At 38.7% G+C, this 15,558-nt stretch overlaps 1 protein-coding gene across 8 annotated transcripts in view; it reads left to right on the top strand.

Moving 5' to 3' along the window:
- Positions 1 to 15,558, top strand: part of COBL (cordon-bleu WH2 repeat protein) — a 154,964-nt gene that overhangs the window by 38,045 nt on the left and 101,361 nt on the right. For 5 of the 8 annotated variants that reach the window (XM_040548527.1, XM_040548524.1, XM_040548525.1 and 2 more), the window contains 5 exons: positions 978 to 1,184; positions 9,162 to 9,372; positions 10,183 to 10,411; positions 12,432 to 12,476; positions 14,527 to 14,621. In XM_040548527.1, the coding sequence (XP_040404461.1) occupies positions 978 to 1,184; positions 9,162 to 9,372; positions 10,183 to 10,411; positions 12,432 to 12,476; positions 14,527 to 14,621 (787 nt within the window). The remainder of the gene's footprint in view (positions 1 to 977; positions 1,185 to 9,161; positions 9,373 to 10,182; positions 10,412 to 12,431; positions 12,477 to 14,526; positions 14,622 to 15,558) is intronic. The other 3 variants (XM_040548528.1, XM_040548531.1, XM_040548526.1) reach the window with 1 other exon arrangement.

Here is a 15,558-nt window from a genome sequence, read left to right as displayed (position 1 = left end):
TTTAAAAAATTCAGGCAGTAAGCCTGAGTAATAATTTCTCAGTAAATATTTTACTGCCTTTTCCATCTGTTGCGTTGAAATCTGACTTAAACTAGGCATACATCTAGTCAGAAGAGGTCACTGAGATATTAGTCATCAGAATAAATCCTCTTAAACATGTGCTTGGTATGAGGCCAGCTATTCAGAAGTTAACGGCACACATATGTTGCTTATCTACTGTGCTGCTTGCCAATGAAGGAAACTTTGAGTTTGTGGTGGTTTTATCTCCCTGCAAAGTACATGGTGCAAGTTGATGCAGCTTTTCTGTATGCCACTCATGGCGTGTAGTCTCCTGCTGGAGAACGAGCTCTCCTCAGGGTGCTTTCAGAGTGCTCCAGTCTCTCTGTGTGGCATGGTAAGAAGTGGTATCGTTCGTGGTTGACCTTTTCATGGCCCTTTCCTATCAAGTATGATAAACCAAATTTAATACTACTCAGTAAGGCAGAGGAAGAGACAATATTTTAACTAGAGTAATATTGTGGAACCCAAACACAGCTGAATGAAAGCTCACCCCACCTCCCCTCCTGCTGCTCTGACTTGGAGAAAACGTTCATTTACATAAATACAACTCTTTTCTTGAGTCAGGTCTGGACTGGACCCAGTATTTCTGATTCTCTCTTCATAGGAGCATGCTTCATACTCAACAGAAGAATGATTACTTCATATCCTAATTATGGAACTGATTCATACCCTGGGGTGTGGAAAGCAAGCAGTAGGAGTGAATGCATCATTAAAAAAATAGTGTATTTTTAGAGAGGAAGAGGTAAAAATAAAATGCAGCTCCATTGAAGTTTTACGGCAAAGAAAAATGGCTCATGCTGTAGGAACTTTTTAAAAATAATCTGAGATTATGGCTGAAAGAATGTATTTTTTTATTAACATGTTTATAACTTGCTCATGATAAATTGTTTATTTTCTTTTCACCTTTATTTGTTAAGGAGAAGAATGAAAGCCCGCGCACCTCCTCCACCAAATCAACCTTCTGCAGCCAGTAGAATTCACAACGAGCACAAGTCATCTGCAGAGACAGCAGTAATTTCTGATCAGAGTCTTGTGAGCATGAAGGAGAATATGATAAACAGATCGGTGGACTTCACAGTCATTCTGCCCAATGGGGTGGAACAAAAGACCACAGTACAAGGAAGGTAAGGCTTTGAGCTCCTTTTTGGAGCCCTCCATTGCCAGTAGAATAGTTACAGATATTAGTGTCTCCTTTTCCAGGTTCAGAAGACAAATGATTCATCAAATTCAGAAATCCTGCATTCATAAATATATTATGTTTGCGTAGGTAGCAAAGCATCTGCTGGAGTTTGGGAACCTTTTTCTGTATGTGTCCTTTTTTCCATTGGAAGAGAGAGAGAGGTTCTTGTAATTAAGTGCTATCAATGTCAAATTGTATCGGAAGGGTAGTTTTGAGATAGCTTTCTTCAGTGTGGGAGCTCTTCTATCTCTAGTCCATTCTGCTTGGAAAGAAAGGAACTGGTATATTTATATTACTTTGAGGAAGAGTTTTTAAAATATCTTCAATGCTATTGATGAAACTATAGCAAACAATGATTTGAGTGGCTGCTGTGCGGTCAAGAAATTGTGGAAAGTAATAATACCAGATTAGGAGGATATGTGGTTGGCTGCCAATAAATCAGGGTCTGTGCTTAATTTACGTCTGGGGCTTGCAATAGTTAGTCTGCGTTCCTGTAAAACTACTCGTCTTGGTCTGATATAGCAGTCTGTTTTGACTGTCTATTAGTATATTCTGATGGCTGAGGAAGAGGTGTGCAGCAGTTCATAGTGTCTGGTGCTTCGTTCTTCCCCTTGCTTTTCTTGCAGTAATTAGTGTTTGCCTAGCCACTCTCAGGAGACTAGCGCAAGCAGTAATTTCTGTGGGTCTACCCCAAAGCCAGAGATGGTTGTGAGATGCCAAAGAAAGCTGGTATTTCAATGGCAAACACAGCCATTTGGAGAGCTAATAAGGCAAATCTTCCTGCAGTATTTTGTGAACAGAGATATATTCTTGCTGTATGGATAGAAAAGATTTTCTTCCCCCCCTCAAAAAAACAAAGAAACAAAAAAAAACCCACTCCAACAGCATTACAAGAGTAGTGTTTCAGTGTGACCTTTTGAAGAAGTCACAAGAGCAAAGAACAAAGGGAAAATCCCTGCACAACAAACAGTCTGTCTCAGGTGCCATTGCTGTCACTTACACTGAGGTTGGTTATTTTTGATTATTTCAATTTTTAGTTTGGGGACTGAAACCTGAGGTGAACAAATTAAACCTCAGACGTTTCTGTGAGGCTCTTCCTCTGGCCTACATGAAGCACTTGAGGTGACCAAAACAAACTCTTTGTTATTCAGTGGGGTGCCCACTTTCCCCCATAGGCTGCATGGCAGGTCTAGGCCCCAGTGAGGGTGGCAGTTGAGTTTCTGCTGGCGCTCCTCTGCTCTCCTGAGCATTGTGCATGCCTGACGTGGGCAGCGGGTGTTCTCCCTCAGTGTGGCCATGACGCACATCAGGCACGGGAAGGCAGCTGTGAGCAGTGTGGAAGGTAATGGAAGCCAAGGAGAGGGCCGCATTACCTGAACGAGTGATGAAATAAGAGCACCCTCTGAAGAGCACTGTATGACAACGGCCTTGTGTGTGCTGCTGTTCATCATCACCAGCAGAAGATAAATTGTCCGTAACTTAGCACTTGTTACAGTTTTAGGGATGTGGACTACAAACTTAAATAAATAAAATTCCAAAAGCACTTGAAATTTTTAGGAGGTGGACTGTCTCAAGTTTCCAGGTTTGGGTGAGAGCATTTCATCTTTTTGCGTTGTTTTGTGCAAACTGGACAGCGACGAAGTATGGTGGTCCTCAGAGGTAAATGTTTAATGGGCAAGATAACAGATTTAAAAAATGATGAGTTTAGTTTAGTTAGAGGCAAATATGGGAGCTAGTTTAGTTAATAAATTCTGTTCCCTCTTCACTTTCAATGGTGGTACCATGGAAGGACATTTCAGAAAATTCTGCTATTGCCTATACTGCTGTAAATCTTCAGTATTGTCATGGCCAACATTGGAGCTACATTCTTGAAAATCTGCTCTTGGGTGCCCTAGGGACATAACTTTTTCTTTTTCAGAAAAAAAAAATACAAAATCTTGCTCTGAGCATCATCATAATGAAAAATCGTTCTGTAATTCAAGGAAAGCAGTTCACAGAGCCGTGAAGTACTCTAGAGGATGTTTGAAAATGTAACTATTGTAGTTAATTAGTATCACTTAAGGTTATTATAAATGCACTAAATTAAAAGTCAGAATTATCTCTTTCAATTTGTTCATTGTATGTAAGCAAAGCAGCATGTCATCAATTTTTTGTTCTTTTTATAGAAATTTCCTCTAAATAACAGCAAGAGGGCAGAAAATTCTCATTAAATTTCCTTGAAATATTGTTCAAGGAAAAAAAAAAAAAGAAACTGCGTGTTATTTAAAGATCCTTTATTAGAATCTGGAAATTTTAAGTACGTTTATTTGTAAAAGTTAACTCAAACTGACAGTCCGTCTTCAAAAGTTTATTGCCATTTTGTAACAGTTTATTGCAGCTTTTGGAAATGTGTAGCACAGTTTAAGGGCAAAGTTGAGTCCTTACAGAGTGTGTGTAGCAATAGAATGGTATTTAAAAAAATAATAATAAAAAAAGAAATTGGTCCCTGTGAACTCTACTGTAAAACATGTAAAAGTATTCGTGCTAAATCCCCCTCCTTCTCCTCCCCCCCAAAAAAAGTATAAAGTACCTCTCACAACTAATCTATATTTGTACTGTTGTATGAGAAATACATGAAATCCTGAAAGGATAGACAGCGTTGGTGATTTATGCATATTGTTTTGTGCATATAGATGTGCAACAGATCCACACAAACTAGTAACAGGTCTGACAGAGGGGATGACTAGATATTTAGAAAGAAAATAATGGGAAGAACTCAACAGTGTTACCAGAAACCTTTTCTGTTTGTGATGCTCATGGGTAATACTTTGAATGGGTAACCTGCAAATGCAGGGATTGTGTGTCTGTCATGCTGAGGAGGGCTTCCTGGTTAATGCAGATACAGAGCTCTAGTGTCAGCAGCTTCAGAAGTCAATAGTATTTGAAATATATTGCAGAAAAATGGGGATGTTTAAAGATAAATAGTGTTTGGTTTGGAGTTGTCAACACATGGATGACATAGTCAGAAGAGGAGATAGGACAATTGTTACTGCTGCTTTCTTACATGGTAGGCAAGTTCTCTTGTACGTGTGATACACAGAAGAGGACGCTGGTACAAATAATCAACTAGCTGAAGCTTTAGTCCTATTCAGCAAATAACAAGAGGACACAGCTGAGTGCAAGGACCATGCATTACATAGAGCATAAACCTAATGCCATCACAGAAAAAATATTCTCAAGTTATTCTCAATGAGAGAATTAAGTGATAATAATTGCTGGCTTATAGCTCAATGTATAGAATGGTAAAAGACTGAAGGTGTGAAAGGCTTGACAAACACAGACCTCTGCTGCTGCTTACATGTCATACTGATGGCCCCTTTGTGGATTTTCTCCAATATGGAAAATGAGAGGCAAATATACATCAGCAAAATAACAAAAGCAAGAGACAGCATTTGTGAATACCTACTTATCATGCTTCCATGACTTCTTTGAATGCAGTTTGCCTTTTTACTATACATATTTCTGGTTGCGTAGGAAAACTTCTAATCTTTTCATGAAGTGCCTGCTGTGCTTTGGAGCATGAGAAAATAATGAGTAACACTGTTTTCTGGTGTTTAAATGCGCATAGTTAAAGCCTCAGAGACTTCATCTCACTCCCTCTATGTTAACATTTCTCTTTTCCAGTCTGTCATTTTAGCTTGCTGATGTGTGTTTGAAATTAATCTAAATAAAGATAATTCTTTCCTCTAGTTAGTCTTACCTTTATGAGCATTTGTAGCATGAAAGTAGAAGGTAACAGGAGAGTTGGTCATTTTACAGAGTACAGCTTTATCCTTCAAATTTATTTCCTAGGTGTGCAAGGCTGTATTTTAAAATGGATTGCTCTGTGTGATCCAAAAGAGATTAGCCCAATCCACACTCAAAACAACTCTTTTTTTTTTTTCTACCTCTTAAATTCCTGAAGTCCTTTCTGCATTTTACTGGTGAACAGCAGGACACGAATGGTCTGACATGCTCCTGCTTGGTCAGGACCTCAGCCTGAAAAGTGCTGCTGACATAGTAGTTGTTCTTTACTTTCCAGAATTGTTTTTTAATGTTGTACAGCTTAGTAATATAATATCAGGATAGAGCCAAAGTATTCTCCTTTGCTAAAAATAGTTGTCTGGACCACCTTGTCTGAATCATATATTGGCCTCATACTCCACTTTATTTCTGTGCTTTTGCATTTCCTTATCAGTGATGAATGTTTAGTGCCTGTCACATAGCATTTGGTCTCCTACCAAACTCCAGCAAAGTATTTAAAAGAAGAAAGTAACATGTTTCATAGATGAGTAGTTCAAAATAAAGGAGACATTTAACTCTTTTGTTTCAGCTTTAGAATTAGTCTTTTATGATCAGACCTGCTCGAGTTTCAAAATCAAGTATGTTCTCTATCAGGTCTCAAAAACAGGTTAAAATAAAGTTCTGGTATGTCTGGAACAAGATGGAAATGGGGAGGAAACTTTCTACATTTTTCAAAGGCCATATTCAGCTCAAGGTTAGAAAGAAAAGTTGTTTCAGTACTGTTCTCTTGGCTGTGCTTGGTGGCTCTCTTCTGTGTGTGCCACGTGTATGGAACTGGTTGAAATAAAACTCCAATTTAAAACCAAGCTGAACTGTATTGCAGTTTAGAAGGGAAATCTTTAGAGTTGGTGATACTAAAGTCTGATAAAAGAGTAATCTCCTTACAAGGACCTCTGAGCTCTCTTACTTCTCTGGAAATACATGAATTTAAAATTTTTGTCCCCATGTTTGTTTTTTGTTGGTTTGGTTTGGTTTTTTATCATTTTGAAGTTTTGTGGAAATGTTTTTTCCCAAATTTACATTTTGACAAGAGCATATCATGCACTTTGATGATCTTTCAAAAATTTCAGATGTTGCTTAATTTGTACTCCTAAATGGCACAGGTGAAGCCTAGGGATTCTTTTCAACAGTTGCATGTTTTGAGCAGTTTGAAACAGGATGGGGTGCTTCAGACTTCATTAAGTGTTAACACTCTGCTCTGTAATAAGTTGAAATCTCAAATTTGGCTGGATTTTTAAATTGTTCATTGTCTGGACAAATTTGTTCAACTCATATGATTATCTGCAACTTATTTTCTCAGATGGCTGGTGTGGTTTCTAATCGTGTTGCAGTTGTGGCACTATTGCTGATGAACACATTCCATAATTTCTGTGGAAAGTACACAGCATCATAAACTACCCTTTTGATGGACTATGGGTATAAAATTGTTTTTCAAGTGCTGCATTTTTTAGTATTTTGAATGAAATAATTTACATGAGGTAAGATAAGAGTCTAAATTTGAATGAATTATCGCAATATTATACGCTACAGAAATACATTAGCATTCCACTTTAAATAAAAATGTGCATCAAATAGAATACCGTGTATTGTGGTTCTGCCACGTTATTTACTTTTCTCTGAAACAACAGTAATAAGGCTGAGGGAAAAAAAGAACAACATGCAAATTTCACTTGAAAAGAAATATATCTGTAAACAGACAAGCTGAGGTCTTTATCAGACAGACTGACACTTTTTAAAATTCTCATTGATGCAGAACATAATGAATGTTTGTTTAAATGTCATTGTATGCGGGATTCTTGTATAGCCTGGACGAGGTATGCACAAATGTTTCTGTTTTGTGTGAAGTAACAATGATTGCAAAATAAAGGCATTCACAATCTGGGGACAGTGCCAGAATAAGACATTGGAAACTGTCATGAAATGACCTGATACCCATTTCTGTTTAGATGCTCTTTATGCTAGCATTGCCACAGTGCTACATTTTTCTGAAGCCTCCTGTGTATATTAGCAAAATTCTCCTCATTTGATCTTCATCTTCTCACTTACTTTAATTTCCTTTAAACAGGATCACCTGTTTCCAATTTTCCATACCTGCCGTTTTCTCAGCTTGTGTTGCACAACTCAGTTTAACTTGAAATAGGTCCTTGAAGTAGGTCCTTGAGCTATTTCTCATCTCTTGCACAAGAGCTGGCACCTACGTATGTTTTAGTCTTTTGCCCATTGATAAGGGATCAGAGTCATTTCCCATTTTCATGGTATTTCTCTGTCATTAGCCCTCCAAGGTTCTTCACCACTTCTTGGACATTTGTAGGCAAACAGCATATACCTAGAAAGAAGATGGGCAGCCAGTCTCTCAGATGCCATCAGCTTGCAGCCGAGGGGCAGTTCATGAGCTACAGGTTTAATGGTAGTGGTTAATAATCTTAGAATCACAGAATGGTGTGGGTTGGAAGGGACCTTAAAGATCTCCCAGTTCTAACCCCCCTGCCATAGGCAGGGACACCTCCCACCAGACCAGGTTGCCCAAAGCCCCATCCAGCCTGGCCTTGGACACCTCCAGGGATGGGGCATCCACAGCTTCTGTGGGCAACCTGTGCCAGTGCCTCACCACCCTCTGAGTGAAGAATTTCTTCCTTATATCTAATCTAAATCTCCTCTCTTTTGGTTTAAAGTCATTACCCTTGGCCTATCACTCCACCCCCTGACAAAGATTCCCTCCGCAGCTTTCCTGTAGGCCTCCTTTAGGTACTGAAGGCCGCTGTAAGGTCTCCCCGGAGCCTTCTCTTCTCCAGGCTGAACAACCCCAACTCCCTCAGCCTGTCTTCACAGGAGGGTGCTCCAGCCCCTTGGTCATCTACATGACCCTCCTCTGGACTCATTCGAATACTTCCATGTCCTTCTTGTGCTGGGGACCCCAGAGCTGAACGCAGTACTCCAGGTACTGTCTGTGAAGGATTTTTTTTTTCTCCTTTGAATTCGTCTGCTGCATTTTGAATCTGTATACACTTTTCCAGTATACACATTAAAAGAGGTGCCACTTTCTTTGGGAGATAAGCTGTCTATACATTTAATTTCTCTTCCACTAGAATAAAAGTATCCTGTGTATATCAGAGGCTTCAAGTAGGACCAATAATGTTTTCAACCTTGGTTGTTTTGTTAATGACAGTTGCTGGTTTATGAAACCAAAACTTTTCATAAACATAACCAGTTATAAAAAACCCGTGTTCTCTGATCCTGAATAGAATTTTAATGAGGAAAGTTGGAAAAAAAAAAAAAAGAAAAAAAAAAGAGCCTTTCAGTACCTCGGTTAAGAGGAGATGTTTTGGTGTGTGGAGGAAATGTAGTTTGTATCTGCCGTGTCAGACAGTATCAAGCCACCTTGCTGCTTTGGTAAAGTGGAGTTAGTGCCTCTGCTTTGTGTTAAGGAGTAATGACTGACTTTTTAACCTCGTGGTTTGGGAATCACATCTGCAATGAGATGTCTTGATAATGCAAATACTTGAAGTCAGATATTTTTATACTGGCTTAATATTTTCACCAAAATAAATATGGAGGAGTTCAGTTGTACTTGGAAATACTACTGGTGTCATTGGAGGGCAGAGGAACACACACAAAAATCTGTAAGCTGGAAAAAATTCTGTCTACCTCTTGTTCCAGATCCATGTGTTGCAGTTTGGTCTGCATTATGTGATGGTTCAAATGTAGGTAGAGTTTACCGTACCTTGAATGAGTCATTTATTTGTATCTTGCCTTCCTGATGAGGAACAGGGTTTGAACTGGAGAATTTAATGTATGCATTTAGCAGATAAGATGCACTTTCTCTGCTTTTGGATTATGTTTGTTAGTGCTATCGTTGGCACTGTTGCCTGCCTCATAACGAATAGTTAATTGCCAGCTCATAAGCACACACTAAAGCATGAATGTATTTGAGTCCTAATGTTTTTATCTGAGCTTTTTAGCATTACAAAGCATCAGCACTGTTCCTTCCTCATGACACATCCACAGCTTGTCCTGTCTTTTCTCCAATATTAAAACAAAAGTCAATTTTTTTAGGAACTGTTTTTCTCCATGCTAACAGTGAATGTCTTCTTCCCTACAGTAAAGCTGTGATGGATCTGTTGGTTGATTTATGCAGCCGGTATCATCTGAATCCATCCCAACACAGTCTTGAACTGAAGTCTTTGGGAACTCAGCAACCTGTGAGTTACAAGGCAAACACTTTGATAGGAGCACTGGACGTACAGACAGTACTTCTGAAAGAGAAGGTGCCTGAAGAGAAGATAAAGCGACCTCTGCCAAGGGCCCCTGAGGTCAGTACTCTGTAGCACTGAAATGGTGACATGAGACATCATTTCATTCTTAGCATTTCAAGTTTTTCCAACCTTTGCATCTTCACACCAGGTGAGAGAGGCCTGAGATTGACTCTAACCTTCTCTACAAGTTAACTGATTTGCATGCAGATTGGCAGCTGCCAGTCTCGACTGCAGCATTTACACAACATGTTATGTTGCATGCAGTTGTTTAGATGGAAGTTTGCTCTTGTAAAGAACTTTGATCAAAGACTTAAATGATGGAAATTGACAATAGTGATTAAAATGAGGGTTGTGGGATTGTGCAAAAGTAGATGGGACTTTGGTAATATTTTGTTGGCCATCCCTTACTAAAGATAAGGGAGAAGACTGATCAGTAATAAACCTATTTTAAAGTGTTGTGAATATTGAGAAGTCGACATTTTTCAAATATTTCTTTGTTGAATTTTTCATTATTCTGGATCAGGGTAGCTAATTACACTGCCATGTCTTTCAGAGTGGCACTTGCAAACATTGGCAAAAAACATTGATTGTGTCTGATTCCTTTTCCTTACTTGCCTGTTTTTCTGACTCTCTCCTTAATGATAGGTATGTTCTGAGAATTTTTGTTCTGAGAATTTTTGTTTATTTCTAATAGGTTTTTGTTTTGTTTTGTTTTGCAATAAATATGCATGTGGGGTAAGCTTGTCTAAAATGAATGAAGACGATATGGATGTCCCATTTTCCATTTCCTGAATGGAAACCTTTCTCATTATAAGAATGCATGGCCATCACAGAGGGAGGGCTCAGAGTTTGTGCTTTTTTCTGCAGAAGTCTGTGAGGCTGGTGGTGAATTACCTGAAGACACAGAAGGCAGTGGTTCGAGTCAGTCCGGAGGTGCCTCTCCACAACATCATTCCGGCTATTTGTGAGAAGTGCGAGGTCAGTCAGGAGCACATTGTTCTTCTGCGAGACAGCATCACGGGGGAGGAGCTGGAGCTTACCAAGTCCTTGGAGGAGCTGGGGATAAGTGAGCTGTACGCCTGGGACAGAAAAAGAGGTGAGCTGTGGCTGAAAGCGGTTGCTGCTGGATTAGATGAGATGTCAATGATATTATGGGCAACTAAAGAATGTTGTGGGGGCCTCTGTCCCAGAGAGCAGCAGCCCAGGTCAGTGGCATGCTCAGCAGTCACCAGCTGCTCTGGGGCCAGCACCAGGCTTTGCTAACCCCTTGCAGGGCACGTGTTGGCTTAGGGCAGGGCGAAAGGAGGAGCTTTGTACCTCCCAGAGCTGCAGTTGGTACCCATGCACGTCACCTGGGGCCCCGTCACTGACCTGTGCTGTGGATCAGAGAGGAAGAAAGAGGAGACGTGCCATAGTCATGGCAGCCGCGAAAGCGGAGAGGCAGAGGCAGCAGAGCGGGGCTTGTAATAACAGACTGTGGATGGGTGCAGAGGTGGTTCCTCCAAACAGCAAAGCTGCTAACAATTTAGTGAAGAGGAGCTGAGAGGTATTTGTATTTAAAATTTTGTTCTCTTGCTTATTTCTGCCTTCTCTTCTGTTCTCATAGGCGGCATTGTAGCAGCAGCTTCTTGGGCTTGAGTTTCATCAGCCTGACTGTGTATTCAAATAGCAGAATTATAACGTGTTTTTAAATATACATGCTTTAAAATACATACTGACAAGTGCTACTTCCTTTGAGGTCAGAAAGTGATATTCATTAAAATTGTCTCCTGCAGTTTGTCTCAATCGGTATCATTTCCAGCACAGTAGATGTCCTTACTTATTGTTTAGATAATGTCAGTCTTGTATACACTGAGCAGCAGGCTTATTTTTTATTTATACGGTAATTTATTTATGTTGACGTTCTGTCTCTCCTTTCAAACTCCTTTGGTAAGTGACAGTTCTAACTCTTTATGAGCCAAATTTCATTGAGTTTAGACTCTTAAGTAAACTAAATGTCTCCTTTTCCTTTGAATTGTCAGCATGCTCAAAAAGTTGCTGACAACATGTCATAACTGAATTCCGTGTTTTTCTTTTTTCTTTAAAGACATGTTTACTATAATTAAGCTAAGCATTTTGGAGCAACATATTGAAAATCCATAGTATTCAACAGGATTTGTTCAGCATACTTCAGGGACAACTCACGGAATAATTAGCCTCGGCCTTCCTTAATTTTTTCTTTTTTTAATTAAAATGATCATGTATATATATATATATATATATATAGGTGTTGTATGGGTCCGCAAGTCCAGATTTGAAGAGTCCAGTTATCCTGTACAGTCAAAAACAAGACTTGACTTCAGGCCTGAGATTACAGCAGAAAATTCTGTAATACTTGGTGCTGCTCTCGGCATCAGAAAAAAAATAATATATATATATATATTATCATTTTGAACCTTTTAGTATGCCTTTCATTCTGATAGTATCCCTCGATCCTGAATGTATGTCAGCCTTCTCTGTATCCCTCTTAGTCTGCACTGTGGTCCTGATGAGAACGGTAAATACACATAAAATTTACGAAAGGTACCCTTTGTTCGAGCAAATTCTTCCTCCCATATTCTCATCTGTAATCTTCCAGAGGAGTAACTCCATTGCTCCAAGCAGCTGGCCTAAGGATTGTGCATGGAGTAGGATGTCCAGGCTATTTAATTACCAGAAAAACAGGCAGATTTTTAAAGCACATTCTCACAAATGAGTGTGGCACCAGAGGTGCTGAAAGCACAGGCTGCGTTCATAAGAGCAGATTCTAGAAAAAAAAACCAAAGTGCTCCTTCCCTGAAATAAAAATACCGAAGGCAAAAGTAATATGGAAAGACAAGCTCTGCTGCCACCTGCTAACGTAATTTGGTGTAGCAGCTGAAGCAACTTCCTAGTGAACCGACAAGGAACAAAAACTTTTTCTCGGCTAAGCAGCTTCTAGTAGGAGCTCTGCATGTCTGATATCAGATAAGGTTTTGTTTCCACAGTCCTTAGGACACAAATATTAGGAGGGATGAATGAATAATGCTGTGGTTTACTGGGCAGTACTAGAACTTTAATATGTCTTCTCTTGTCCTTTCATTGCCTGCCTTTTCCAGTTCCTCCATCAAAAACTCAGTCTGAACCTTCTCTGAACTACAGAGGTACTGTACAATGCTGCTGAGGGGAAATCAGCTTTCCCTTCGTGTTGTTTGTTGTGGTTCTAGGAGATGGATCTTTAACATCCTAGTGTAAAGCGCTGTCAAGAAAAAAGCTATTTTCACAGTCTGTTTTGTCTTTTGGACCGTGTTGTTCCCGTGGTCATGCTTTGCGTCAGAACCAACACACTTGTGTGCATAATGCTTATTCAGTAATTGCCACTAAAATGCCAACGATTAACAAATCCTGTCATTTAACTGTTGTCCATCAAAATATCAATTAACAAATCCTGTCATTTAACCATCCATTGTCTGGCATAGTATGCTTCTATGCAGATTCCAAGGTTTTTCTTGTTACCTAAAACATGATTAGTTGAATATCAGGAATACTGAAATTTCAAGTCTTCTGGGTTCAAACTTTTTATAGTAGCAGAGACAGAGTATTTTGAGACCTGTGAGATCTTCCACTAATTCCAATTTACATGTAATGAAGCATTTTAATACCAAACTTAAATGTAAGCATACGTGTTGGATAACTCTGGGTAGATGCTGACTTCTGAACTGCTACACTAAATAGGATTTGATTAGATTATGTTTGTGCTTCTGCTTCCAGTTATGCAGAAAAGGTGTATGTTTAATATATTTTTCCCCCATTAAATCTGTTATAAAAAGTAGTTTAAATTAATTATCCTCAAGAGAAATATGCTTGATTTGTTACTTCTTTGCATTGCTAGTAGTAAACACAACATAACCAAAATAAAGCAGTGGATAACTTCTATAACTTTTCCAGTAAGAAGTCCATCTCTAGCAAATAGTGACAGCCATTGAGTGAATATTAACTCACGGCCTGTTCCCTCATGGCGTCACTGAAGCCAGTGCTCTTTCTCCTATGTCCTTGCATGCTGTGGCTGCTACTTATTACAGAGCATAATGGTAAAGTGAATAGCTGCTGTACTTATTTCAGAAAAATTTATCCAGATTTATCCAGATTGTTTGTTGTTTTGAGATGGTATGCAGTGCTTAAAATCCCAGTTCCATTTGGATTTCCATCAAACTGTTGATGACCAGTAGTTACTACCATGGCTTACGCGAGCCTTTGATCATTACTGTTCACTGTCGAGGAGTAGCTGAGCAAGGCAGTCATGATCCACATTCAGGTGCAGCCCAGCCCTGAGCAGAAAAATAGAAGTTTCTGGTGAATGAGCTTAGGCAGTGTTTTGTGTTTGAGGAAGGTATTAACATATTACTGTATTTTTTTTGCAGTGGAGTTGCAGTCTTTCTTAGGGATAGTTTCTCCCCGTTTTCCTCAGGGTTCACCACCTCTACTCTTTCATCATGCTTTGAACTACTCAATGTGCATAACACCTCCTAACACCTTATGTTATGGATGTGCAAAGTGATCCTGTGTGAAAATCACGTGATTTGTGTGAAATATAAGTCAGTTTACCAAAGTTCTGGGATGAAGTTGTCTTTTTTTTTTTTTTTTTTTTTGGTGAAGTAGACTTTTATGTCAAGAAACAAGTTACTTTGTATGCTTCTTAATTGTTATTAAACAAATACTTAAAAGAGAAAGCAACTTTTCTGCGTTAAACTCTTTGTGCTAGTGAGATATTCTGATGTTCTTGAAAGAGAATAAATCTCTCTAGCTTTATGCAGTGTTCATTTAAGAAAAAAAATGGTTTTACAGTCTGTATATTGAATGTCAAACTAATGGTTGTTCCCTGTAAGGTATGACCTTATCACATCACTCATCCAGCTTCGCTGGTGAGGGGGAAGTTGTAGGGAGACCGAGGGGGTCAGACAATCCTGAGGAGTACTAAACTGTGATCAAAAATTTACTGAAGTTTATGACTTTATTATTCCATTTCACTGGGTATGGGAACAAACTCGGAGCAAATAGAAGTTTGATGAAAAAGAAAGTGCAGGATCTGGGATTTACTAGATATTGCAGTTCATAACATCTCCGGCTCATAAAAATACAGCATTAACCCAGAATGTATTAAAATACTGATCTTTATTGCAGAAATGTAAACATTTTCTATTGTAATTGTTTCAGAACCAAGTCGAAGTGTTTTGCTAAGCAGTGATGCAGTAGAAAAAGAAAAGAAAGGGTTTCTGGGATTTTTCAAAGCTAACAGAAGCAACAGCAAGGTAAGTGTTTATCAATGTACAACCTTGCTAAAGAGAATTGATTTATTTCCAGATGTATTTTGGTATTTTGTCTCTGGGCAATGGGGTTTGTTGTTGTTGGTTTTTTTTTTTTTTGTTTGTTTGTTTGTTTCTCCAAGGAGTCATCTTTTAGCAGATGCATAAACCACAGTTAATCGGTACAGTCTGATGGGGATTTCGGCTGCTAATTCAAGGAGCTGGGCATATTAACCATTTAATTTCAATTTTAATTTTAATTTTTTGAAATGCTGTTATTTCAGTAGGTAGCAACAAAGGGCAGGAGTTTTAAGCAACTTATGTCCACTTACTAGTAGCGCTCAGATTGGAGACAAAAAAAAAAAAAAAACATTTAGGAAGGAACTGATGCAATATAGAACACCTTACTCTAGATACCAAGTAGAAGTCTCTTATTAACTCTTCTGTGCATGTGTGATACTTTGTGTTAAAGCATTTATATTTTCAGTAAGATCTGTGCCTTTGTGTTATTGCCGTCTCCAGTTTGTAAAACTGATGAATCAGGTGTAGAAGAAAGCTCACAGTACTAAAAGGAGTAATAAACTGAAGGATCAGTACTACTGGGGTGCATGTTGGGCATTTTTAACTTTATTTTTAATTTTGGAAGTTGGAAAATTCAAAAAAGAAAGTTCATATAAAAACTCGCTTCAACTAAACTCAAGATACAATTACAGTTGCTAAATTTAAATAACTTTAAACAATTAGAGAAGATGTTATGATGACTTTATAAGGGGAAAACTAGAAAATAATACTTATGCATTCTCTGTAGATCTTAGAATTTATTGAGATGCCTTTTTGAAAAATATGTGCCACATTGCAGAAATTAAATATAGTAAAAACTTCTAGCTCAAGAACATACTACACTTTTAACTTCACATTTTTTGTGTCCTTCACTATAATTTGC

Source organism: Cygnus olor, chromosome 2 (genome assembly GCF_009769625.2).
Source record: "Cygnus olor isolate bCygOlo1 chromosome 2, bCygOlo1.pri.v2, whole genome shotgun sequence".
NCBI classification, from domain to species: domain Eukaryota; kingdom Metazoa; phylum Chordata; class Aves; order Anseriformes; family Anatidae; genus Cygnus; species Cygnus olor.
Note: the sequence above shows the minus strand (reverse complement) of the source record. Positions and strands in the feature narration are given on the sequence as shown.